General features: G+C 36.0%; 1 protein-coding gene across 2 annotated transcripts in view; it reads left to right on the plus strand.

Moving 5' to 3' along the window:
• Window positions 1-27,265, plus strand: part of FNBP1L (formin binding protein 1 like) — a 138,930-nt gene that overhangs the window by 56,448 nt on the left and 55,217 nt on the right. For both annotated transcript variants that reach the window (XM_027114368.1, XM_027114369.1), the window contains exons 2-3: window positions 11,707-11,822; window positions 26,871-26,924. In XM_027114368.1, coding sequence (XP_026970169.1) covers window positions 11,707-11,822; window positions 26,871-26,924 — 170 coding nt within the window. The remainder of the gene's footprint in view (window positions 1-11,706; window positions 11,823-26,870; window positions 26,925-27,265) is intronic.

Consider the following 27,265-nt stretch of genomic DNA (forward strand, 5'->3'; position numbering starts at 1 on the left):
GTGGTTATATAATCATGTGGACTAGAGGTGGCCTCCCTCCCAGAGATTATTGAGAAGATTATTTGAAATATGGCCACTAATCTGTTCGTGTTCGTCATAAAACTTGCCCTGAATGTATTTTGTATCTTTTGATATCAGATAATGATAATGTGAAGCTATCATAATTATTGAGAGTTTGAAAAATAAGAATCCAGATTATGACGTCTGCATTTTTTTCCAGTTTGAGATATAATTGATATACAGCACTGTATAAGTTTAAGATATGCAGCATATTGATTTGACTTGTGATAATCATTTATGTAAGTCAAATCATCATCACAACAAGTTTAGTGAACATCCATCATCTCATACAGATATGAAATTAAAGAAATATAAAACACTTTTTCTTTGGGATGAGAACTCTTAGGATTTGTTCTTTTAACAATTTTCATATGTACTACACAGCAGTGTTAATTATATTTGTCATGTTGTACATTACATTCCTTAGTAATTATCTTACAAGGGAATTTTGTACCTTTTGACTGCCTTCATTCAGTTCCCCCAACTCCCCCTCTGGTAACCACAAATCTGATCTCTTTTTCTATGAATTTGTTTTGTTTTGAAGTATTATTGACCTACAGCTCTATGTTCGTTCCTGTTGCACAACATAGTGATTTGATATTTCCCTACCTTTCAAAATGATCACAGTAAGTCTAGTTACAACATGTCGCCACACAAAGATATCACATAGTTATTGACTATATTCCCGACACTGTACATTTCATCCCCATGACTCATGTATTTTTCAAATGAAAGTTTGAACCTCTTAATCTCCCTCACCTGTTTCTTTCCTGCCCCCATCCCCCTCCCCTCTGGCAACCACCTGTTTGTTCTCTGTATCTTTGAGTCTGTTTCTGTTTTGTTATGCTTGTTCATTGTGTTGTTTTAGATTCCATGCATAAGTGAAATCACACTATTTGTCTTTGTCTGACTTATTTCACTTAGCATAATACTGTTTAGGTCTATCCATGTTGTCACAAATTGCAAAATTTCATTCATTTTTTATGGCTGAGTAATATTCCATTGTATATGTATGCCAAATCTTCTTTATCCATTCATTTATTGATGGGCGCTTAGGTTGCTTCCACGTCTTGGCTATTGTAAATAATGGTGTAGTGAGCATAGTGGTGCATATATCTTTTCTAATCAGTGTTTTTTTCTTCAGGTAAATACCCAGGAGTGGAATTCCTATATCATATGGTACTTCTATTTTTAGTTTTTTGAGAAAATTCCATACTGTTTTCTACGGTGGCTGAACCAGTTCACATCCCCACCAGTAGTGCACAAGGAATCCCTTTACATCCTCACCAGTACTTGTTATTTGTTGTCTTTTTGATAATAGCCATTCTGACAAGTGTGAGGTGATATCTCATTGTGGTTTTGATTTGCATTTCCCTGATGATTAGTGATGTTGAGCATCTTTTTTGTGTGCCTGTTGGCCATCTGTATGTCTTCTTTGGAAAAATGTTTATTCAGATCCTCTGCCTTTTTTATAAAACTGGGTTGTTTGTATTTTTTATCTTAAGTTGTATGAGTTCTTTCTATATGTTGGATATTAATCCCTTATTTAATATATTGTTTGCAAATATCTTCTCCCATTCAGTAGGTGGCTCTTTCATTTTGTTGATAGTTTACTTTGCTGTGCAAAAGCTTTTTAGTTTGATGTAGTCCCAGTTGTTTTATTTTTGCTTTTGTTTCCCTTCCCTGAGGAGACATATCCAAAAAAAAAAAATATTAGTAAGACTGATATAAAAGAGCTTACTGCTTGCGTTTTCCTCTCAAAGCCTTATGGTTTCAGGTCTTACATTTAAGTCTTTTATCCATTTTGAATTAATTTTAGTGCATGATATGAGAGAGTAGTCCAGTTTGACTTTTTGCATGTAGCTGTCCAGTTTTCCCGACACCATTTATCAAAGAGACTGTCTTTTCTTCATTGTATGTTCTTGCCATCTTTATCAAAGATTAATTGACCATTAAAGGGTGGGTTTCTTTCTGGACTGTTTGTTCTGTTTCATTGATCTGTGTCTGTTTTTGTGCCAGAACCATACTGTTTTTTTAAAAATAAATTTTATCTAGTTATTTATTTATGGCTGTGTTGGGTCTTTGTTGCTGCGCACAGGCTTTCTCTAGTTGTGGCAAGTGATGCTAGTCTTTGTTGCGGTGTGCGGGCTTCTCATTGTGGTGGCTCGTTGCGGAGCACGGGCTCTAGGTGCATGGGCTTCAGTAGTTGTGGCACACAGGCTCAAGAGTACAGGCTCAGTAGTTGTGGTACGCAGGCTTAGTTGCTCCGCAGCATGTGGGATCTTCCTGGATCAGGTCTCGAACCCACGTCCCCTGCATTGGCAGGCGGATTCTTAACCACTGTGCCACCAGGGACGTCCCTACCATACTGTTTTGATTACTGTAGTTCCGTAGTGTACTTTGAAGCCAGGGAGCATGATACCTCTAGCATTGTTCTTCTTTCTCAAGATTGTTTTGGCTGTATGGGAGTTTTTATGTTTCCATACAAATTTTAGAATTGTTTGTTATAGTTCTGTGGGAAAAAAATGCCATTGGTATTTTGATAGGCCTGGCATTGAATCTGTAGATTTCCTTATGTAGTATGGGCATTTGAACAGTATTAATTCCTCCTATCAATGAGCACGGTATATCTTCCCCATTTGTTTGTGTTGTATTCAGTTTCTTTCATCAGTGTCTTATACTTTTATGAGTTAAGGTCTTTTACCTCCTTAGTTAGAGTTATTCATAGGTATTTTATTCTTTCTGGTGCAATTGTAAATGGATTGTTTTCTTAATTACTCTCTCTGATAGTTTGTTGTTGGTGTATAGAATTGCAGTAGATTTGTGTATATTAATGTTGTATTCTTCATCTTTACCGAATTCATTAGTTAGTTCTAGTGGTTTTTTTGGTGCTGTCTTCAGGATTTTCTTTGTATAGTATCATGTCATCTGAAGACAGTGATAGTTTTACATCTTCCTTCCAGTTTGGATTCCTTTTATTTCTTTCTCTTGTCTGATTGTGTCAAGGACTTCAATATTATATTGAATAAAAGTGATGAGAGTAGGCATCCATGTCTTGTTCCTGATCTTAGAGGAACACCATTGAGTGTGTGTTAGCTGTGGACTTGTCATATATGGCCTTTATTATGTTGAGATGTTTTTGCTCTATACCACTTTGTTGAGAGTTTATCGTAAATGGGTGTTGAATTTTGTCAGAAGCTTTTTCTGTATCTGTTGAGAAGATCATGTGATTTTTTTTTTATTCTTGAGATTGTGAATATGGTGTATCACATGGATTGATTTGTGGATATTGAACCATCTTTGCATCCCTGGGATAAATCCCACTTCATCATGGTGTATGATACTTTTAATGTCTTGTTGAATTCGGTTTGATAATGTATTTTTAAGGATTTTTGCATCTGTGTTCATCTGTGATATTGGCCTCTAATATTCTTCTTCTGTGATATTTTTGTCTGGGAGTTTGGTATCAGGGTGATGGTGGCCTCATGGAATGAGTTCAGAAGTGTTCCTTCTCTGCAGTTTTTTTTTTTTGTGGTACGCGGGCCTCTCACTGCTGTGGCCTCTCCCGCTGCGGAGCACAGGCTCTGGACGTGCAGGCTCAGTGGCCATGACTCACGGGCCCAGCCGCTCCATGGCATGCGGGATCCTCCCGGACCGGGGCACGAACCTGTGTCCCCTGCATCGGCAGGCGGACTCTCAACCACTGCGCCACCAGGGAAGCCCTCTCTGTAGTTTTTTGAACAGTTTGAGAAGGATAGGTGTTAAGTCTTCTCTAAATGTTTGGTAGAATTTGTCTGTGATGCCATCTGGTCCTGGAGTTTTGTTTGCTGGGAGTTTTTTGTTTACTGATTCAATTTCATTACTGGTAATTGGTCTGTTGATAGTTCTATTTCTTCCTGGTTCAGTCTCGGGAGATTGTACGTACCTAGAAATCTGTTCATCATTTCTGATTTTGTTGATTTGGACCCCCTCATTCTCTCTCTTTTTTTTTCTTCATAGGTCTGGTTAGTGTCTTATTTTTCATTTTAAAGAATCAGCCCTTAGTTTCGTTTTTTTTTTTTTTAAGTCAGTTTTATTTATTTCTGTTCTGGTCTTCATGATTTCTTTCTTTCTACTAACTTTGGGTTGTATTTGTTCTTGAGATTTTTCTTGTTTCCTGAGGTTGGCTTGTATTGCTATCAACTTCCCTCTTAGAACTGCTTTTGCTGTGTCCTGTGGATTTTGGGTTGTTGTGTTTTCATTTTCACTTGTCTACAGGTATTTTTAAAATTTCTTTTTGTTATTTCTTCAGTGATCCATTGGTTGTTTAGTAGCATATTGTTTAGCTTCCACGTGTTTGTGGTTTTTGCAGTGTTTTTCTTATAGTTGATTTCTAGTCTCATAGTGTTGTAGTTGGAAAAGATTTTTGATAGGATTTTAATCTTCTTAAATTTATTGAGTTGTTCGAAGCCTAGCATGTGATCTATTCTGGAGAATGTTCCATGTACACTTGAAAAGAATGTGTTTTCTGCTGCTTTCAGATGGAATGTTCTCTATATCAATTAAATCCATCTGGTCTAATGTATCATTTAAGTCCAGTGTTTCCTTATTGATTTTCTGTCTCATTGTTTGTCCTTTGATGTAATTGGGGTGTCAAAGTCCCCTACTATTATTGTGTTACTGTCAATTTCTCCCTTTATGTCTGTTAATATTTACTTTATGTACTTAGATGCTCTTATGTTAGTTGAGTATATATTTACAATTGTTATGTCTTCTTGTATTGATCCCTTGATCATTAAGTAATGTCGTTGTCTCTTGTTATAGTCTTTGTTTTTATGTCTGTTTTGTCTGATGTAATATTGCTTCCCTGGTTTTCTTTTGATTTCCATTTCCATGCAGTACCTTTTTCCATTGTCTCACTTTTTATCTGTGTGTGTGTTTAGATCTGAAGTGAGTCTTGTTGGCAGCATGTATATGGGTCTTGTTTTTGTATCCATTCAGCCACCCTGAGTGTTTTAATTGGAGCAGTTAGTCCATTTATATTTAAAGTAATTATTGATAGGTATGTACTTACTGCCATTTTGTTGGTTGTTTTTGTAGTTCTTTCTTTGTTCCTCTCCTTCTTTTGCTCTCTTCTCTTCTGGTTTGAAGACTGTCTTTAATACTGTATTTGGATTCCTTTTTCTTTTTTGTGTGTGTATCTATTGTAGATTTTTGGTTTATGGTTCCTGTGAGGTTTATATGTAGAAATCTGTGTGTGTATATATATGTATGTATGATTATTTTACGTTGCTGATCTCTTAAGTTTGAATGCATTTTAACAACTCTGCATTTTTACTCCCCCTATCCCCCCAACGTTTACTGTTTTGACATCATATATTACATCTTTTTGTTTTGTGTATTCCTTATTGTGGATATAGATGATTTTACTTCTTTGTCTTTTAACCTTCTTACTAGCTTTATATGTGGTTGATTTAATATCCTTTATTTATTTATTTATTTATACTCTTGCTTTATATTTGCCTTTGCCAATGATATTTTTCCTCTCATAATTTTTATATTTCTTGTTGTGGCCTTTTCTTTTTCACTTAGAGAAGTCCCATTCACATTTCTTGTAAAGCTGATTTGGTGGTGCTAAACTCCTTTAGCTTTTGCTTATCTGTAAAACTTTTTATTTCCCAACAAATCTGAATGAAAGTCTTGCTGGGTAGAGTATTCTTGGTTGTAGGTTTTTTCCTTTCATCACTTTAAGTATATTGTGCCACTTCTTTTTGGCCTGCAGAGCGTTTCCTGAAAAGTCAGCTGATAGCCTTATGGGAGTTCCCTTGTACATAACTTGTTGCTTTTTCCTTGCTGCTTTTAATATTCTCTCTTTATGTTTTGCTGTTTTAATTATAGTGTGTCTTGGAGTGGTCCTCTTTGGGTTAATCCTCTTGTGCTTCCTGGACCTGGATGTCTGTTTCCTTTCTCAGGTTAGGGATGTTTTTAGCTGTTGTGTCTTCAAATGTGTTCTCTGCCACTTTCTCGCTTTTGTTTCTCCTTCTGGGACTCCTTTAATGCAAATGTTAGTGTGTTTGATGTTGTTCCAGAGGTCTTTTAAACTGTCCTCATTTGTTTTTATTCTTTTTGTTTGTTTGTTTTTCTCTTCAGCTTCAGTGATTTCCATTGCTCTGTCCTTTAGCTCGCTGATCCATTCCTCTGTATCATCTAATCTACTGTTGTTTCCGTGTATATTTTTTAGTTAGTGTATTCTTTATCTCTGATTCTTCTTTATATTTTCTAAGTCTTTGTTAGAACTTCTAACTTCTCATTCTCTTTGTCCATTATTATTCCAATTTCTTTGAACATCTTTGTCATAATTACCTTGAACTCTATTAGCTAGATTGCGTATCTCAACTTCAGTTAGTTCTTATTCTGGGGTTTTATCTCATTCTTTCATTTGGAAAATACTCCTCTCTTGCCTCATTTTGACTAACTTACTGTTTCTATTTCTGTGTGTTTGGTAAGTTGGTTACACTTCCTAACCTTGGAGATGTGGCCTTTTGTAGGATACATTCAGTGCATCCCAGCAGCACACTTTCCTCTGGTCACCAGAGCTGTATGCTCCAGTGGTAAACACTATATGGGCTGTGTGGGTCCCTCTGTTTTGGTGGGCTGATGACTCTGGGTGGTCTGGTAGGCATGGTTTGCCTTTGGTCTGGTTGGTTGCCAGGCCCTGCCTTGTGCAGAGACTGCCGACCACTGGTGGGTGGAGCTGGATAATGAGGCTTCTGGCCGCAGAGCCCTGGGTGGTCCCTCACGTGGGTGGTTGTGGGGCTGGGGTTCCAGATCTATTGTCTGCCTGCTGGTGTGTGGGGACTGTTCCTGACATGGCTGGCTGCAGGGTCTGAAGTGTTGCAAAGTTGGTGCTGGCCTGCTTGTGTTTGGGGCTGGATCCAAGGTTTCTCGGGGCTGGTGTCAGCCTGCTGTTAGGTGGGACTGTATCCCTGCCTGGCTGGCTGCTTGGCTTGAAGCATCCCAGTACTGGTGCTGAGAGGGTGTTGGGCAGGGTCAGGTCCCTGCTAATAAGCTAGAGGGAGGATTCAAAATGTCACTTGCCAGCACCAATGTCTTCATGGTAGAACGAGCTCCCCTAAATTGCTTCTGCCATTGTCTATGTCCCTAGGGTGAGCTCCAGTTGCCTCCTACCCCTCTAGGAGTCTCTCCAACATTAACAGTAGGTTCTGACCTGGGCTCCTTTCAAATTACTGCTTCTGCCTTGGGTCCCGGAATGTGTGAGATTTTGTGTGCATCCTTTAAGAGTGGATGTTTCTCTATTTCCCTCAGCTCTCTGGTTCTCTGAAAGTAAGCCCCACTGGCCTTCAAAGCCAAACGTTCTGGATGCTTGTATTTCTGGTGCAGGACACCTGGGCTGGGGATCCCAATGCGGGGCTCCTTGGCCAGAACTTTTGCAGTTGTAATTATTCTCCTATATATCCAAGTGGGTCCACTTGGGGCTATGGGTCTTGACTGTACTGCATCTCTGCTCCTCCTACTTGTCTCATTATGGCTCCTTCTTTATATCTTTAGTGGTAGATCTTTTCTGCTAGTCTTTTGGTCTTTTTCATAAATAGTTGCTCTGTAAATAGTTGTAATTTTGGTGTGCCCTTGGGAGGAGGTGAGCTCAGGGCCTTCCTACTCTGGCACCTTGGCCACCCTGACCTCTGCTCTTTTTTTAAAAGTGATGCTTAAAATCATGTGATAACCAATGAAGACTGTACTAAATTTCCTTGAATTTATTGACAAATATTTTTCATTGTAGTAAAATATAGGTAACATTACGTTTACCGTTTCAAGCGTACAGTTTTTTGGCTTTAAGTATACTCCCAGTGTTGTGCAGTCATCACCACCATCCGTCTCCAGAACTTTTTTCATCTTCCCAAATGGAAACTACCCATTAAACAGTAACTCCCCATTCTTCCCTGCCCTTAGCCCCTGGGAACCAACCACCTTCTACTTTCTGTCTATATGCATTTGACTGCTTTAGGTACTTCACATAAATGAGGTCATTCAGTAGTTGTCCTTTTGTGTCTAGATTATTTCACTTAGCATAATATCTTCAAGATTCATCCATTTTGTAGTATGTGTCAGAATATCCTTTTAAGGCTGAGTAATATTCCATTGTACGTATACACTACATTTTGTTTATCCATTCATCTGTTGATGGACATGTGGTTTCCAACTTTTGCTTATTATGAATAATGCTGCAGTAAACCTGACTGACTGGAATCCTCTTGAAATTTCAGAGTTAATGGTAAAAGACAGCATGCTGGGAATTCCCTCGTGTCCAGTGATTAGGACTCTGCACTTTCACTCCCAGGGCCCAGGTTCAGTGCCTGGTCGGGGAACTAAGATCCCCTAACATCGTGGTGTGGGAAAAAAAAAAAAAGCATGCTATTAAAAATGTTCTTACTTTTCCTTTTGTGGTAAAAATGGTGATATGTGTAAAACAACATGGTGACTAACTAATGATCTCAACAAATACTGTTTGTTGAGTAAAGAAATATATTTTAAGAAAAATTATATGCTGAAAATTTGCTATACAGTTTATTATAGTACACATATTTCTAATATCTCAGCTTACAACGTTTGCTAGATTCTGTTTTGATAATGAATTATATTTTGAAGTACTGTTTTTGTGAACCACTAAAGGAAAGATGTGTTGAAGATTTATTCTCAAAAGGAAGTGACTTGAACAGTGTTTTATGAAAAAACCATGTAATAACCACTGATAAAGCAGTGCATTAATAATTTCCTTTAAAAAGGAAATTGGGATATGGTTGCAATTTATTTACTTCATCATTTATAGGTAAGCAAAGGGAATTAACGTGAGAAGTCCACAGAATATTACAGCATATTTTTATTATGGTTAATTTTATAAAAATAATACCTTTGAAATATAGTAGACTTTTTACAGTATTTCCAAATGAAATGGTGAGAGACTATTGAAAAACTTTGTTTCACACAGGTTTGCTGTTCATCTCCTGTTGTTTCTAATTTGTTGATGTTTAATAAGTGGCTGTTAGTAATATGCTTTCCTAGCAGGTACTTTTGAGAAAATCTGGTTTTTCAAGATAAAAGGGAAACTTTAGTAGTGAATGTATAGTTACTTTTCCAAAGAAACTTGAGCTATGGAAAAAGAATTTTGATGATGAATGTTTGGAAATGCATTCATCATTGTAGAATTTTGTTGCTAAAAATGATGTCACCTGCAACTACTGTATCTGCACACTTAAAACATTAAAAGAAATTTATTGCTTGTTTTAAAGTCAGTGTGAACCAAGGATGTGTGTGTGTGTGTGTGTGTGTGTGTGAGAGAGAGAGAGAGAGAGAGAGAGAGAGAGAGAGAGAGAGAGGAATTGATTTATAAGTAATTGGGTCACATGATTTTGGAGGCTTGACAAGTCCAAACTCTGCAAGGTAGGCCCAGGGAAGAGTTGCAGTTCTAGCCCAAAGACAGTCTGTTGGCAGCCTACTGGCAGCATTTTTCTTGAAGGAGGTAGATCAGTTTTTGTTCTAGTAAGTCCTTTAACTGATTGAATGAGGCCCACCCACATTATGAAGGGTAATGTGCTTTACATATTCCAAATTAAGCAATTTAAATATTATCTCATTCCAAAACACCTTCACAGAAACATCTGATAATATTTGACCAAATATCTGGGCAGTGTGGCCCAGCCAAATTGACACATAAAATCATATTACAGTCAGTTTCAGCAGAGTTTAAAACTTCACTGAAATTATTGTTAAAATATAAAGATGCAGTGTTTTCTGATTAAGCCAAATTTTTGCATAAAAAGGAATTGGAAGGTATAGTCAACAGTGGACTTTTTCCATTTAGACCTTTTAATCTTATATCTTTGTGAGGTGTCATTTGTTTCCCCAGCTGTGACAACCACTAAATCTAAATGTTCCAGTTTAGAACCAAGGCTTTCAGATTGCTTTGCCATTAAATATTAAACCAAGATTTTAGAAGTAATGAAGCATGCTGAATTCATTGCTCTCACTAAAATTGTTAATATTTTAAAAAGTTATGGCCCCAGGGCTTTTGTTTGTTAAATAAGTTTCAAAAAGCTATTTAAAATGATGTTTATTTCATTTTCATTTCTTTTTAAAATTTCTATTTTTGTGGATTTCATAATAACATAATAGAATAGTATATATATAATTTATAGACAAATATACATATAGGGGTATTTGTTCAGAATTTTTACTGATTAGGGTATATAATAAAAATTTTTGGAGATTTCATCTAGAAGATAAAGGAAGTTTAATATAAAATTTGATGAAGAGGATGATGGGAAGAAGCCTTTGAAGCATTTTGGAAAATGAAGGATGATTGTTTCAGCTTTAGACTATTCTTTTTCTGGAATGTTTTGTTGTTGTTGTTGAGAGTTTTTCAATTTGAAATAGAATTCCAATTTATAATGGGAAATATTACTAATACACCAATTAAGTTTACTGAGCAGTGCATTCTCTTGCTGTTTTCAAATCTACTTTGGTAGCCAAATAATAATGAAAAAGATGCATGAAAGAATAGAATTAGAGTAGTAATACCAAACTATGATAGCTAGATGAATTCTATCTCTGTTTAGATAGACTTTACCTTTATGGGTAGAATTTTATAATGATTTAAGGTAGGGAAAGAGATAAAAGGCAAAGATTTTGAGATGATTCATTTGTAAATAGCACATGTGATTAAACCATGGATGATTTGGAAAAATAAAACAACTAGAGATATAGAAAGGGATGATATCTGAATATTTTGCCAGAATTACAGATTTTTGATATGGGAGATGTAGAGAGCACCAAGTTATTAGCCAATATGGAGATTATTCTTGAAGAATAGGAAATGGTGGTTTTTCAGGTAGAAGGGGATATCTTTTGAAGGCAAAGAGCCTTTCAGGACAGTGATTTTTATGTGTTAGTATCATGTTTACTGCACTGTATAACACTTTATGACATCAGTATAATCCTACTGAGGTACGTGATGGGACTCCCATGTTAAGATGGAAAGAGTATAAAGAGCCTTGGTAACTTGCCCAAGGTCAAAATATATGGTAAACATGCAGAGCCCAGAATCTGAACCCAAGTTTATTTGATTCTGTTCAAATTATTCTTCACTGAGAGCCTGCTGTGGTGCCAGGCATAGTGCTTGTGCCTTAGGAGTTCAGAGTAGAATAATACATGGCTTCTGCTCTCAATATAGTATTGCAAGTGAACAGACAGTAATTTATAGGGAACCTTGGGGAGTTAGAGAAAGACCACTTAGCCCAGTCTGAGATTTTTAGGGCCATTTTCTGTAGGACATAGTGCCTCATTTTCTGTAGGACATAATGCCTGAACTGAATCTCAAAGGAGGAATAAAGAGTTAATTGAAAGGAGATGATGTGTGGAGAGTGTTGCAGCCAGGGGGAACCACATGTGTAAAGATACTCAGGCATAAAAATAGCATGATTTATGCTGAAGAACCTATTTCTGTCTAGGCCTTAAAGGATGGGATTGGTGGGGACCAGCAGAAGAGCCTAAGTTTCTCTTTTCATACCTCATTGCCTGGACAGAAGCTGGTTAAGATATTTGTGAATAAAATTTTAGACTTTTCAGTGTGATTTTACCTTCCTTTTCTAGGATCAGTTCGACAGCTTAGACAAGCATACACAATGGGGAATTGACTTCTTGGAAAGATATGCCAAATTTGTTAAAGAGAGGATAGAAATTGAACAGAACTATGCAAAACAATTGAGGTAAGTTACATTTTTTTTTTCAGTTCTCAGAAATGAAATTACATGTTTAAATAGTTGGATGTTAGATAAATGTGATATACCAGAGGTTAAATTCTGTGTTTGTCATCAGAGTTAGATTGAATTAGCTAACTGGTTTGTTTTAATGACTAACTTAATTAAATCATTGCCTAGTATCAGAAGGAATATTGGCTAGCTAGATCATGAGTAGCTTTCATTCCAGAAAGATACTTAAAGTCATAAAATCAGGAAGCAATATTCCAGGAAAAAGAAATACCTGGGTATTCTGTGCTTTACAGTTTTATTCCCCTGTAACCTTTTGCTTTAGTAATCTTTGCAAAACGTTGAAGAGTTCTCCAGTTTCTCATTTCTTTAGAGTTTCGAACACTTAGAAAGTGAGTGTGATGAGCTGAGTTTCTGTCAAAAACTAGATATATAGGGACTTCCTGGTGGCACAGTGGTTAAGAATCCGCCTGCCAGTGCAGGGGACACTGGTTCGATCCCTGGTCCGGGAAGATCCCACATGCTGTGGAGCAACTAAGCCCGTGCACCAAAACTACTGAGCCTGTGCTCTAGAGCTCGCGAGCCACAACTGCTGATGAGCCTGTGCTCTAGCACTCGCGAGCCACAACTGCTGATGCCTATGTACCTAGAGCCTGTGCTCTGCAACAAAAGAAGCCACCGCAATGAGAAGCCCGTGAACCACAACGAAGAGTAGCCCCCGCTCTCCGCAACTAGAGAAAAATCCACACACAGCAATGAAGACCCAACGCGGCCATAAATAAAGAGATAGATAGATAGATATTACTGATGAAAGTGATTTTGGAATATGTGTTAGGAGATAAAAGTTTTAAAGGGAAAATTTTAATCTCAAATGGAATTTGTCTTAAGATTTTGTTTAAGCAGAAAATCGTTGTTAGACCACAACCTGACAAGTAGTTTTGCTGCAACGTATTCAATAAAAATGGTGTTTGAAGCTTGAAGACTAGACAACAATATAAGGTTCTAGCTGTAGGGGTTAGGATTCTTTATATTGCATAGTAACAGAAAAATACAACCCACAAGGCACACATGAGTGAAAAGTCTCTAGACATATTTTGACTAATGGGTCAAATGTGTCTAGGCGCCATTTCTTGGCTCTGCTTCCCCTTGTTGCTTTTATCCTCAGATTTCATTCAGTACCATCCTTTTTACCCCCATAGCTCTAGATTTCTTATCTTCATACCCCCCAGATCCTGGGGAAGAATGATGGTCTTCTCTTTTGTGCATTTGGGGGAGAAGAGAGGGAAGGAAAGGGGGAAGGAAGAAAGTGAAAGGGAGAGGAAGAAGATGGAAGGAGAGCAGAGTACAAGTGTGTATCAACTTCTTTTCTCCAGAAATCCCAGCAAAAGTCTCCTTTTGTCTTGCTGGCCCTGGTTAGATTATATGCTTATCCTGAACAATTCACCGAAATGAGAATATTAGATTGATTTTTAGCTAATGGTTGGGGGAGGGATAGGTGCCCAAAAGAAATTTAAGGTAGTGGATCACAGAAGGAAGGGGGATATTTGAGTGATAAACCACATATGTCCACCATTTATAGCAGTTTATGCAAGGAGCTGACTGGGTGTAGGGATGAAATAGACTAGTATGATGAGTAGGTTACTTATGTTTATAATGATATACATACTACTAATATGACATCTATTGAAATAGTAGCTTCATGCTGATTTCATGATCCATTTGCTTCCTATGTTTTTTTTAAACCAAGGAATTTCTGTATGAAAATATAAACAGGGAACCTAGTATATTAATAATAATTGTGATGATATTTTACCTGTCCAAAAGTTTTGACTTGGGAACTTTACCGTTCAGGAATCTGGAAGCGTTAAGGACCTCTGAAAAGTTAAAATAAGAATAAAAAAATGTATTCATGTGTAAACAATGAAAAATTTCCCTCATTTACTTTATAATTTGATCTCAACTCTAGCACATTAAAGTTTTCTGGTTTCTAAGTATTCCAATAGAAGTGAAGAAAGAAAATGCTACAGACAGTACAGTGATGTTATGGCAGTGTGAAGTGCCAAATAATAAAGAAAAGATTAAAAGATTGCAAACAACAGATGAAAAAATTGTTTCCAGACTAAAGGTACCTGTCAGTAAGGCAATCATGAAAAATACTGTGGAATATGCAATTTGAAAAAGTCAGGTGTAGCAGCATATTTAAAAGGCTACTCAGTCTGTCAGTGTACAAAGCAAGTTGCAGAACTGAATGTACAGCAAGACCTCCTTGCTTACTTGAGCTTGAGTATATAGCTATGTGTAAAATTTGTATGTATTCTGAAGAGGTCTAAAAGGGTACACCCCAAATTGTTTTACACTGGTTACCTCTGAGGAATGAGAGTGGGGGGATGAGAAGGGAAGGAACTTACACTTTTTACTTGTATTTTTTAATTATTGAAGTCTTTTCAACAATTGTGTAATCTTAAGCAAAGAAGATGGTATATTTCAAAAGAATCCTATCACAAATTATAGAATAAAAATTGGTAATTTATAAGGTAAACCTTCAGCATTCTGCAATGTTTAATTGTCCAAAATAACTTGGGCCTCAAGAGTTTCAGGATGGCCAAGGTTTTACCGGAGTAACAGGACTGTAATCAAATGGCACACTTGTTTGCCTTTCTGTTTTGTGACTGATAATAACGGTTATAATTTTCACTTAACTTGCAAAAAGAGATTTTAACACCACTTCTTTGAAGCAGGAGTGGCTAGAACCCACAATTCCATGATATGAAAATATAATTTTATAGTGAGAAAGTAGGTTTTGTCATGTACAGACGCTCAGGTTAAGTGATGTGCATCTTTTTTCTGTCCCAGCAGACTAAAGAAATTTAGTACATGTTCATCCTAACAGTGGCTCTCACTTGCAGTGATTCTCAGCAAGAGCAGGATTATTGGAAGGTGTTGAGGAATTCCAATAAGGAAAAGTTGGGAGGAGGCTTGTGTAACTTGAAAACCATCTACTCCCTTCCCTTTCTCTACATTGAGATTTGCTGCTTTGGATGAATGCTTAGTAAATGACTGGATTATCAGCTACTCTTTATAGTATCTGTTTTGTCCAAAGGGAAGAAGTGTACCTTGTTTATTTCTTCTTTAATGGGAAAAATTCTTTTGGTTGACTCCCTCCTGTTTTTGCTACTGCAGAGGACAGTTTCTTTTCATAGTGAGGCAGCTCTTTTGTCTCCTGAAAAACAACTATATTCAACTATATTAAACATTTACATTTCAAATATATTGCAGGATTAAATTTTGCAATATATTTTTTGTAAATATATATTTTTTATTTGCATAAATTTAATTTGCAGTATAATTTTGGCACTCCTAGTTTATTCTCTGTCTTCTGTTTTGATGGCTTTGGTTTAATTTTATTTTAGTTTGGTATTGGTTCATTTTTGGTAGTGGTTTGAGGACAGGAATAAAAAAAATAAAGCATCTAATCATGTTTGGAGACATAGTTATAAACAGTTGAGCCCATTGACAGATGAATGGATAAAGAAGATGTGTGTGTGTGTGTGTGTGTGTGTGTGTGTGTGTGTGTGTGTGTATAATGGAATATTACTCAGCCATAAAAAGGAACGAAATTGGGTCATTTGTAGAGACATGGCTGGATCTAGAGACTCATACAGAGTGAAGTAATTCAGAAAGAGAAAAACAAATACCGTATATAAATGCATATATGTGGAACCTAGAAAAATGGTACAGATGAACCGGTTTGCAGGGCAGAAATAGAGACACAGATGTAGAGAACAAACGTATGGACACCAAGGGGGGAAAGTAGCAGGGGGTGGTGCTGGTGGTGTGTTGAATTGGGAGATTGGCATTGACATGTATACACTAATATGTATAAAATGGATAACTAATAAGAACCTGCTGTATAAAAAACAAAAAACAATTGAACCATGTCCATTATCCATGGATAGTAAGTGGGACTAATGGTCCATGTCCATTATCCATTATCCATGGATAATAAGTGGGACTTTGAATCACTTGGTAGAATGTTTTTTGTTTGTGGACATAAAAAACTGAAATCAGTCATTCTTCTGATAAATTTATAATATTGTATTTGTATGACAGAGATTGACTAAATTTTCTTAAGTGAAAAAAGAAGCTCTATATACCTAATAGTATGTATCATTTTTTTCTAGTAAAAATAATTACAGCATTAAATTCTATCATAGAGATTGCTGCATGAAATTATATTCCCCTACTTCCACCCCAGATCATTCCTTTTTGGCTCAATCGTGACAGCGTGGTACTGGGAGAGAAATAGATTGGACAATGGGAAGCCTAAAACTTACTCTTACCTTAACCAGAACAGAAATCTCTCCAAATTTCTTGGATCTTATTTTTATTTCTGTACCTTGCCAACCCTGGCAACATAGCTGGTACCTCTAGAGCTGAGTGAATGTAAGTTGAATGCATAAATAATTGAATGACCTGTGTTTCACTTTAGTTTAGAAATTAGGATCTCTAACTATATGGTGAACCTTTGACCGTGTACTGCTTTCTATCCATACTAGAGTTTATGTCATACACATCAATGTGAAGAGATTGCTCTACTAAGAGCTGTCCCAAATATTTAGAATAGGCTTAGATATAGAATAATGCAAATAAAACCAGTTTCTATTTTCTATTTAGTCTTTATTTTCTCATGTCTCTTTATCAGAATTTTCTATTCCTATCCCACTGTTTAGTCTCCGAAGAACCTAGGGAGCTCATCTTTGTACTGACTTGTGGAAAGTAGAGATTACTTTTATTCTTTGGTTGGCCATTGTTTAACTTGTGACTCTTTGGTCTCCCCTGAGTTTTTGATCAAACTGCTTAATGTAGTAAACCCTAAGACTGGCATCTGGATACAAGCAGGAGCAACTATTCCCTATATTAATTTTCTTCATAGAATGGATCTTGTGGGAACTCTTTCATTCTTGTCAGTCTCTGGTAGTTCCTGAGCCTGCCTGGTACATATCTAGGTGCCTGTATCCAGATGAGTTACTGGCTAAATAGTTTTTGCCTCTTAATTCTAGAAAATAGTCTCCCTAATAAAAGATAAACTCCACAAAGGAAAAAGATTCTTGTTTGTTCTGTGCAGTGCTTATTCCTAACTTCTAGAATAGTCTCTGGCACAGAACAAGCACTTTTTGGTATTTACTTAACACTTAACATAGCATTTAATGTGCCAGCACTATTCTCAGTGCTTTTACACATCTTATAATTTATTTCATTTTCATAAAAACCCAATGAGATGTTGGTATTACTTTATACATTAAGAAACTGAGTTACAGAGAGGTGAAGAAAGAGCTAGCTGGCTCAAATCTAGCTGCAGAGTCTGAGTACTTGGTGCTGCCTCTCAGCATAGGGAGAATGACTAATTCTCATTGAAGAGGATATTTTTCTATCACCAGTACCTAGTGCCATTGAGACATCTTTGGGTTTCTAAGGTATTTTACTAGGGACAATAATAAATTATCTAAAAACTACATAACATACTCTTTCCAACTAACACATCTGTTTATAATGTAACAATTAATTATAAACAATTAAATTATAGAAATTTAATTAAATATAAATTAAATTATGTACTTCATAAATTTAGGGCTAGTTGTATCTTTTTCCATAAAGATAAGAACAGGTTAAAATAAAAGGTTAACATTTTAGAAGTCCTTCCTTTTAAGAAAATGTACTTGTCATTAAGGAAGTTTAAAAATTTAATTATGAGAATTTAAGATAAATGCTTTTTACTTTTATTATTCCTATAACCTATTATAAATTGGAGCTAGGGATAGCATAATGTTAGTTCTCTCTGCTTCTTTGCCTGTAATATTCTCCTTAACTCTATTAGCTATTTTCTTTTGGTGGTTTATCAGAGGAGAGGAAATAGCATGACAATTGGAGAACCTTTTTTTTAATGTAATATAAGTATATTTTCTTGATATGTTTGATTTGGACTTCATATACTTATCATTACAATATTTTAGCTGTTTGGGTTTTTTGTTTTTCATTTGTTTTTTTTAATTTTTAAAAAATTTATTTTTGTTTTCAGTTTTCTAGCTGTTTGTTTTTCGATCATTGGCATTTTTCTGCTCCTATCCTTGTACTTTTTGTGTGCCATGGAGCTCTAATGTTATCTCAGTTCATTCTGTTATACCTAAAAGATGCCCCCAACCCTCAACTTAATTATCCACCAGACTACTAACCTACATTTGCAGCAATAGGGTTGTTTGTTATTTTCAGTTTATGTAGGATGCGATCTCATTTAATCTTCACAAGAGTTTGTTGATCTTTGTTGTCCTATTTCTAAGACCTGTAGAGTACTTGCCCTGTAGTCAGCATACAGCAGTAAACTTTTGTGGAATGATTCAATCAATGAACTCTACTGCTTTACTAGTCAAGAAATTCAAGCTCATCACCTTAACAAGAATCATGAAGCCTATTCCTGATTTTTATATTAAACTGTTTCCTTAAAAAATGAAGCAGAACCTAACAAGTAAAACATAAAGCTCTTAAGAAAGAAAATAAGTTCAACCCAGTTATGGTAAACATTTTGATAGTGAGCTTTCCAGTGAAAAGGATTTAAAGATCTTGTTTAAACAACTATAAAGAAATAAGAAGGTTGTCAATGATGTTGGCTATATAGATCACTTAATCTCTTAGCTCTTTCATAATGCCTTTAATAGTTTTATTTCTGAGTTATTTGTTTAGCCATTTGAATTGTGTAGGAGTGTCTGAAATGAGACAAAATGTTTTCATCATCCTCTAGGTTTAAAATATAGGCAAATCAGATAGATTAAGCTGCTGACTTGAAGCTAGGACTGTGTTATATAGTTCTGCTTTAAGAATCTAATATTTAGAAGGAAAACAGAAGTTATCAACTTGCAGAACAAAATTTCTCCGAAAAGTATAATACTTAAGTCTGTGCCAATCTGCTCCTTCCTCAGTCTAAATTGAGCAATAAAATAATTTTCCTCTTTTCTGTCTTGAACATGCCTGAAAATATTCTTCTGGAAGATTTGCAGGTTGATTAGAGATCACATTGTTATGCCTATCACATCCTAAATAGCAATGAATTGTTGAATATATTCTTTGGGTATAGACTATGAAGCTGATACCATAAATGCATAGTCCCCTTCACATTTTAGATACTGTGTATCCTTGACAGGCTAAAGATCAAGCAAAATTAGGAACTGGCATTTTTAAGAAATGAAATACTTTGTTTACCTTCACATCCATTGAAGCTTGTTTGGTTTTTCTTCTAGGTCTTTCAGGCATAAATACTTAAGTCCTCTTATTTCTTCTTGTTATCGGTCTATTTCGCCATTTACCACCAGTAGAGGTATAATGAGAATGAAGCATGTCCCTTAAAAAAGCAAATACAGTATTCAGAATTTGTCTAATACTACTTGTAGTAATCACTTTTTTACATTCAATTTTTAAAAATTGTGGTAAAATGTACCTAACGTGAAATTTACTCTCTTAATCATTTTTAAGTGTGTATTTCAGCTCTATCTCAAGCTGAAATATAAATATGTATATTAAGTATATTCGTACTGCTCTGTGACCAATTCCTAGAACTTACTCATCTTGAACAACTGAAACTCTGCCTATCAAACAACTCCCCATTTTCCCCTTCCCCTAGGCTCTGGCAATTCTATTAATACTTTCTGTGTCTGTGAAATTGACTACTCTAGGTACTGCATAAGTGAAATCATACAGTATTTTTTTTTTGACTGGTTTATTTTACTTAACATAATGTTGTAAGGGTTTATCCATGTTGGGAAATGTATCAGAATTTCCTTCCTTTTTAAGGTTGAATATTATTCCATTGTACAGATAATACCACACTTTGTTTATCCATTCATCTGTTGATGAACATTTGGGGTTCTTCCACCTTTTCCATATTGTGAGTAATGATTTTATGAACATGGTGTCCAAATATCTGAGTCCCTGCTTTCAATTCTTGTGGCTATATACCTACAAGAGGAATTGCTAGATCTTATGGTAGTTCTATGTTTAATTTTTTTGAGGACTACCATACTATTTTCTGCAGTGGCTGATCTATTTTGCATCCCTACCAGCAATGCACAAGGGTTCTAATTTTTCCACATCCTTGCCAACGCTTAATATTTTCTGGGTGTTTTCTTTGTTTCTTTTTTCTTGACAGTAGCCATTCTGATGGGTGTAAGAAATCTCATTGTGGCTCTGATTTGCACTTCCCTAATGATTAGTGACACTGAGTATTTTTTCATATGCTTGGCTGGCCGTTTGTATATCTTTGGAGAAATGCTATTCAAATTCTTTGCCGATTTTTTAAATTGGATTGTTTGTTTTTTTATTATTGCGTTTTAGGTGTTCTCTATACAGTCTGGATTGTAACCTCTTATCCGATATATGACTTGCAGATCCTTTCTGCCATTCCACAGTTGCCTTTTCACTCTGTTGATCATGACCTTTGATGCACAAAGTTTTAAATTTTGATGTTTGGTTTATCTATTTTTTCATTTGTTGTCTGTGCTTTTGGTGTCATATCCAAGAAATCATTGCCAAATCCAATGTTGTAAAACTTTTCCCTATGTTTTCTTCTAAGAGTTTTATAGTTTTAGCTCTTACGTTTAGATCTTTGACCCATTTTGAGTTAATGTTTTTATATGGTTGTAAGGTAGGGGTACAGCTTCATTCTTTTGTATGTGGATATCTTTTACATTCAGTTTTCTACTATAAGGAAAGATTTGTGTCTGTAAGTGTTGGAAACCCCAGTGAGCTACTTTGTTTAATGGTAAATTTATTGAGAAGAGATATTTATTGATTTATTTATTGATATCTTTTATTAATTTGATTTTTTTTAATTGATTTTTTAACTTGAGCTCAAGAAGAGGTTGAACAGTTCAGCTGCTGGAAGTCCTGGGATGCAGCTAGGTCACAGGGGAAAAAAAAGTCAGGATCTGAAACACAGCCAGAGACCTTTGTTGTCTTCCTCCCTCCCTCCCTCCCTCCTTCCCTCCTCCCCCCCCCGCCCCCCCTCTCCCGCTCCTTTTTGGGCTTCTTTTTATGTGTTGGCTTCATTCTTTCAGTGCAGACTGGCCTTTTTTCTCCACATGGCAGGAAATATACTCACCAACCTTCAGTTTTATGTCTCAGAGATTCAGCTCTTGTACTGATCTCAAAGCTGTATCAGGTACAAACACTTAAAAATTCCAATAAGAGAACTCTTTGGCCCAGCCAGATTCAGTTTTCTATCTCTGGATCACTTAGCTGAGGCCCACAAATAGGGCCGTTTGTCTTAATCTGGTAATTCCTAAGCATGTTAACCGTTAGATATAGGGACAGCAATTAAGAAAAGGGATACTAGTCAGTCTCAGATATCTAATACTACCCTTCTGCCATAGTATGATTTGTGTCCCATTTTACAAATAAATATGGTATTGATCACCTGTTAAACAGTAATTAGAGCTCAGAGCCTCTCAAATGTTGAAAGATTGAAAACGTATAGAGGTGATTTTCTGCTTAAAATTTTTTGAGGTATCTTGTACCTCATCATTTAACTGTAAAATGTAGTTTAAATAAAAATGAATTAAAGTTTTGAGAAATTATTTGGAATACTTTATAATTTTCACTAAAACTCATATAAACCTGACAAAACTAGAATGGGTAAAAAATATTAAAATCAGCAATTTAAATATAAATTAAGTAGTATGATATATTTAATATCACATATACAATTAGGATATATAGAGAATACTATAATATTTGGAGAAACCCATTACATTTAGAAGCCTTCTCAGGCTACTGAAGGAAGAGTGTTAATTCCTCTGTATCCATGGTGCATGATCCTAAGGTTCTTAGAAAACATGGATGAAACACACACACATCAAAACAAAGTATTAGCTTATCTATGACATCCATTATAATTTCTATAATATGTATTGTATCTGTATAAAACTTGGTTTTAATTAATTCCTGATTCATAACATGCTATTCAAAACATGTCTTACATATAAAAACTGCTATCATAATTGGTTACTTGGAGAATCTCTGGACTTAGAAGAGAGGAAAATTTCAAAAACAGTAGCCTAGGGAAACTGACACTAAGGGCAGATTTCTTTTTCTTTTTTTTTTTTAATATTTATTTTATATTGGAGTATAGTTTGATTAACAATGTTGTATTAGCTTCAGATGTACAGCAAAGTGATTCCGTTATACATATACATGTATCTATTCTTTTTCAAATTCTTTTTCTATTTAGGTTATTACAGAGTACTGAGCTGAGACAATAGGTCCTTGTTGGATATTTATTTTCAATACAGCAGTGTGTACATGTCAATCCCAAACTCCCAGTCTATCCCTCCCCCTCACCTTTCCCCTCCCCCGCCCCAGATAACTATAAGTTTGTTCTTTAAGTCTGTGAGTCTGTTTCTGTTTTGTAAATAAGTTCATTTGTATCTTTTTCTTAGATTCTGCATATAAGCAATATAATATGATATTTGTCTTTCTCTGTCTGATTTACTTCACTTAGTATGATAATCTCCAGGTCCATCCATGTTGCTGCAACTGGCATTATTTCATTCATTTTAATGGCTGAGTAGTATTCCGTTGTATATGTGTACCAAATCTTCTTTATCCACTAATCTGTCAATGGATATTTAGATTGCTTCCATGTCTTGGCTATTGTAAACAGTGCTGCAATTGAACACTGGGGTGCATGTATCCTTTCGAACCATGTTTTTCTCCGGTATATGCCCAGGAGTGGGATTGCTGGATCATATGGTAGCTCTATTTTTAGTTTCTTAAGGAACCTCCACACTGTTCTCAGTAGTGGCTGTACCAGTTACATTCCCACCAACAGTGTAGGAGGGTTCTAAGGGCAGATTTCTTCTTCTTTTTTTTAACATCTTTATTGGAGTATAACTGCTTTACAATGGTGTGTTAGTTTCTGCTTTATAACAAAGTGAATCAGGTATACATATACATATATTACCATATCTCCTCCCTCTTGCGTCTCCCTCCCACCCTCCCTATCCCACCCCTCTAGGTGGTCACAAAGCACTGAGCTGATCTCCCTGTGCTATGCGGCTGCTTCCCACTAGCTATCTATTTTACATTTGGTAGTGTATATATGTCCCTGCCACTCTCTCACTTCATCCCAGCTTACCCTTCCCCCTCCCCGTGTCCTCAAGTCCATTCTCTACGTCTGCATCTTTATTCCTGTCCTGCCCCTAGGTTCTTCAGAACCTTTTTTTTTTTTTTAGATTCCATGTATATGTGTTAGCATATGGTATTTGTTTTTCTCTTTCTGACTTCACTCTGTATGACAGACTCTAGGTCCATCCACCTCACTACAAATAACTCAATTTTGTTTCTTTTTATGGCTGAGTAATATTCCATTGTATATATGTGTCACATCTTTATCTGTCGATGGACACTTAGGTTGCTTCCATGTCCTGGCTGTTGTAAATAGAGCTGCAGTGAACATTGTGGTACATGACTCTTTGTGAATTATGGTTTTCTCAGGGTACATGCCCAGTAATGGGATTACTGGGTCGTATGGTAGTTCTATTTTTAGTTTTTTAAGGAACCTCCATACTGTTCTCCGTAGTGGCTGTATCAATTTACATTCCCACCAGCAGTGCAAGAGGGTTCTAAGGGCAGATTTCTTGAGAGAGATGAATTGCCTAAAATATTTTTAGTTTAGGAGGAACCTGCCTGTTTTACAGTTACATATTTAAGACTAGCCAGAGATTTATTTGACCTAATAAGCATATTATGTTAAAAATTCAAAGCAAGGATTTGTGGGACTTAGTAACCAGTCACACCTTGGTGTGTATTTTTGCCGACTTCAGACTGTTTTCTTAGAAGGCCCAACTGAGATCAGCTGCTTTGAGGGGATAAATTCTTTGGGTATGCTTTTATCATTAATTTGTTTTTAAATTAAAAAACAGTATATGATCCCTGTAACACATTTAAACTTTAGTCACTTCCCAGCCCCTCTCCCTAGAAATGAGTACTATTAATAATTTGTTGTGTCTTCTTCTAGGGCATATGTTTTCCTAGAATAGAAGTTTAGATTTAGTGGAATACAAGAACATTTTGGACCATGCTGTAGTTTTTCTAGTGGCAGGGTAGGCTTGGATGGAGTCTTAGTGGTTTGTATATGGTTTCTGAGGGCTTTATTGGGGCTTGGGAAGAGCTTCCCATAGATGGGTGACTGTACATAAGAGAGGCAAGACAAATTTTAAAAAATTGCTGAGGATTAACTGTGCATGCTCAAAAGGTAAAAGTAATATTACCTTCTTCTTCCCCTTCCCTCTTGTGGTATTTGTGCTCTTCCTCCCAGAAGCTAGAGTTCAAATTAGTGTTGTTTATGCTGTGTTTAAGCTGTGAGTACGTTAAGACTTTTGTGTTAATATCTGTGGTAGTAGTCATAATTCTTTCAAGTGTCAGAAGCCCAAGTCATATTGGTTTAAGCAAAGAAAGGAATTTATGGCTTATTTGACTGAAAAGTTTAGGGATCTGGGTACTCAGAAAAGTAAGAATTTCTCTCTTTTTCTCTTGGTTTTGTTGTCCTTTCTGTTGATTTAATACCCAAGTAGGCTCTTTACACGTGGGGCCTCCAGGATTGTGTCCTGTCAACTTAGCTTCAGCATAAAGAGAACATGTTGATGAACAACAAGGACCTATTGTACAGCACAGGGAACTCTGCTCAGTATTCTGTAATAACCTAAATGGGAAAAGAATTTGAAAAAGAATAGATATATTTATATGTATAACTGAATTACTTTGCTGTACACCTGAAACTAACACAACATTGTTAATCAACTATACTCCATTATAAAATAAAAATTAAAAAAAAAGAAAAAAACATATCTTACCAAGAATTTCAACAGAAATTTTAGCATTGACTTTGGCCTGGATTAATGGGCCTGGATCAAATAAGTGTTTCTGGACTGTTATATGTGACCAACCCACCACAATTACGTAGACGTGACAATAGAGGAGTTGTAGTTTAGGTTATGCTAGGCTGTACTAGAATAATAACTCCCAAATCTCACGGACTTTACGCAGCAAAAGCTTATTTCTTGCTCATGCAAAGTCAGCCACAAGGCTAGGTGATAACTCTAGTAGTCCATGTGGTAACTCAAGAACCCATACTGTTTTCACCTTGATCTTAACATGAAGCCTCCACAGTTGCTTCATCAGGGAATGAAGAAGCCCAGACGTTTATGCATGAACTATAATGCTTTAGCTTGGTACTTAACACAGAGCTAACAGCCCATTATATACAGAATTAGCCACATGGTTCTGCCTAACTGCAAGTGTGCTGGAAAATGTGTGAAATAATAGGGACCTTTATTTCTTTATTTTTTTTTGCGGTACGTGGGCCTCTCACCGCTGCGGCCTCTCCCGTTGCGGAGCACAGGCTCCGGACGCGCAGGCCCAGCGGCCACGGCCCACGGCCCAGCCGCTCCGCGGCATGTGGGACCCTCCCGGACCAGGGCATGAACCCGTGTCCCCTGCATCGGCAGGCGGACCCCCATCCACTGCGCCACCAGGGAAGCCCAATAGGGTTCTTTGATGAGCAGAAATATGTCTGCTACAAACTGTTACAGAATAAAAAAGTGTAGTGAGTGATGCAGGTAGGCATAGACAACAAATGTCAATTATAGCCTATAACTCTAAACAATGCTTAAAATGTTGATATACAAAATTATGTTCAGAATTTGAAACTACTTGCTCTTTGGAATGTTCTTCGCCCAGGTTTGACTTGTTTTTATTTAAAGTAATTCAGGGACTCATGGTTGAAAATCACTGACTTTAAAAGTAATTTCCAGCATGCAACCCATTTATAGGTTGGAGACTGTGGTTATAACCATAATAAGTTAATCAGTTACCTCATAATTGCTGATTTCCATAGATATTATAGTTTAAACCAGTACATCTCAAATTATTTGTGATGATGGACTAGTTTCTTTTAAAGTTTCTAGTGATGCTTTTATAAAATACAATAAAAATTTAATGCTAGAAAAAAATGACATAAAAGGAGACATGAAATACAGGCCCTACTTTTTTTTACTGTTAGATTCAACATTTATAAAACTACTCTCAACTTCTGTACTTAGCTTGTTGTGGGATAGGTAATGAGGAGTCTGGACCTTTACTGGTCCATGGATCATATTTTCAGGAGCGTGGTATAAAGGACTGTGGTTAATGCTTTGCAAATATTGTCTACTTTAATTCTCATAACCTTATGGGTTAGAGGTACTGTGTATCACCATTTATAGAAAACTGGGCACAAAGAGTGTGAGTAAATTGCCCAAGGTCACACAGAAGCCACACAAAACCCACGTAGTCCAGTTTGACTCCAGAGTCCATGTGCTTGTCTGCCCCTGATTTTGCAAAGATGAAATGAGGTAGCATTCTAGTCCGAGACTGTCAAGAATGGACATAGATACAGGCAGAGAAAGTTACAATTGGAATTAATTCATTTGCCTAAAGAAAGAGAAGGTTAAGGATCACATAGTGATTTTCATATAAAAGTAGAGTTACAGAGGATACTGACGAACTATTCTTTTATCCTGTAGTGGGTCCGCATCTGTTTACATTTTACCTTAGTTAGTATCATAATCCCTGATTTACAAAAGAAAATAATGATAGTATTTCCTTGAAATACGTGTCTTTCTGCCATAACTCAGTTTCATATACTGAGTACTTTGTTTCATATACTGAGTACTTTGTTTTTTTTATTCTTCCTCTTAATTCTTTTTAGTTTGATAGCATAATCAACCAAATTGTTACTATTACACTCGTATAAACATAGAAATAACATTTCTTTCTACAGGAATCAGTATTTTAAGGAGAAAATGTAAGTAATGATTGTCTATTATCATGGTAATAGGCAATCATGTTGCTGTCTTAATTTTTTTACATCATTAAATTCTTGATATAATGAAATTGGAAACATTCAGAGTATTTGAATTTCAACAACAGTATTTTAGTAAATTTTAAAAAATCTTCTTCCTATAGAAATCTGGTTAAGAAGTACTGTCCCAAACGTTCCACCAAAGATGAAGAGCCAAGGTAAATTATATACCTATTTACGTTTGCATATTAAAGTTTAAAAGAAGACCTATATTTTTGTTATTTAGTAAAATAAATATTATGCCATTAGCTTTTTATAAAGATTTTTAAAAGTTTATTTTAATAAAAAATCATAATGTTTATGAAAGAGGAAACTACTGTTTTTTCTTATGAGGTTGCATACTTCAGGGGGCTTGATAATAGCTTTTTAGAATAGTTGAAGTGTGATTTCTAAGTAATAGGTGGACTGGGACTCCACTTGAATGATGTAGTCTCCAGAAGAAAAGGGTATTTTTTCCATACTTTATTTTGTAGCTGTCAGCTTGTTAGATTCTTGCTTT

The sequence above is a fragment of the Aethalodelphis obliquidens genome, unplaced genomic scaffold (assembly GCF_003676395.1).
Source record: "Aethalodelphis obliquidens isolate GAN/ISIS:26980383/991018 unplaced genomic scaffold, ASM367639v1 scaffold13, whole genome shotgun sequence".
Lineage (NCBI taxonomy): Eukaryota > Metazoa > Chordata > Mammalia > Artiodactyla > Delphinidae > Aethalodelphis > Aethalodelphis obliquidens.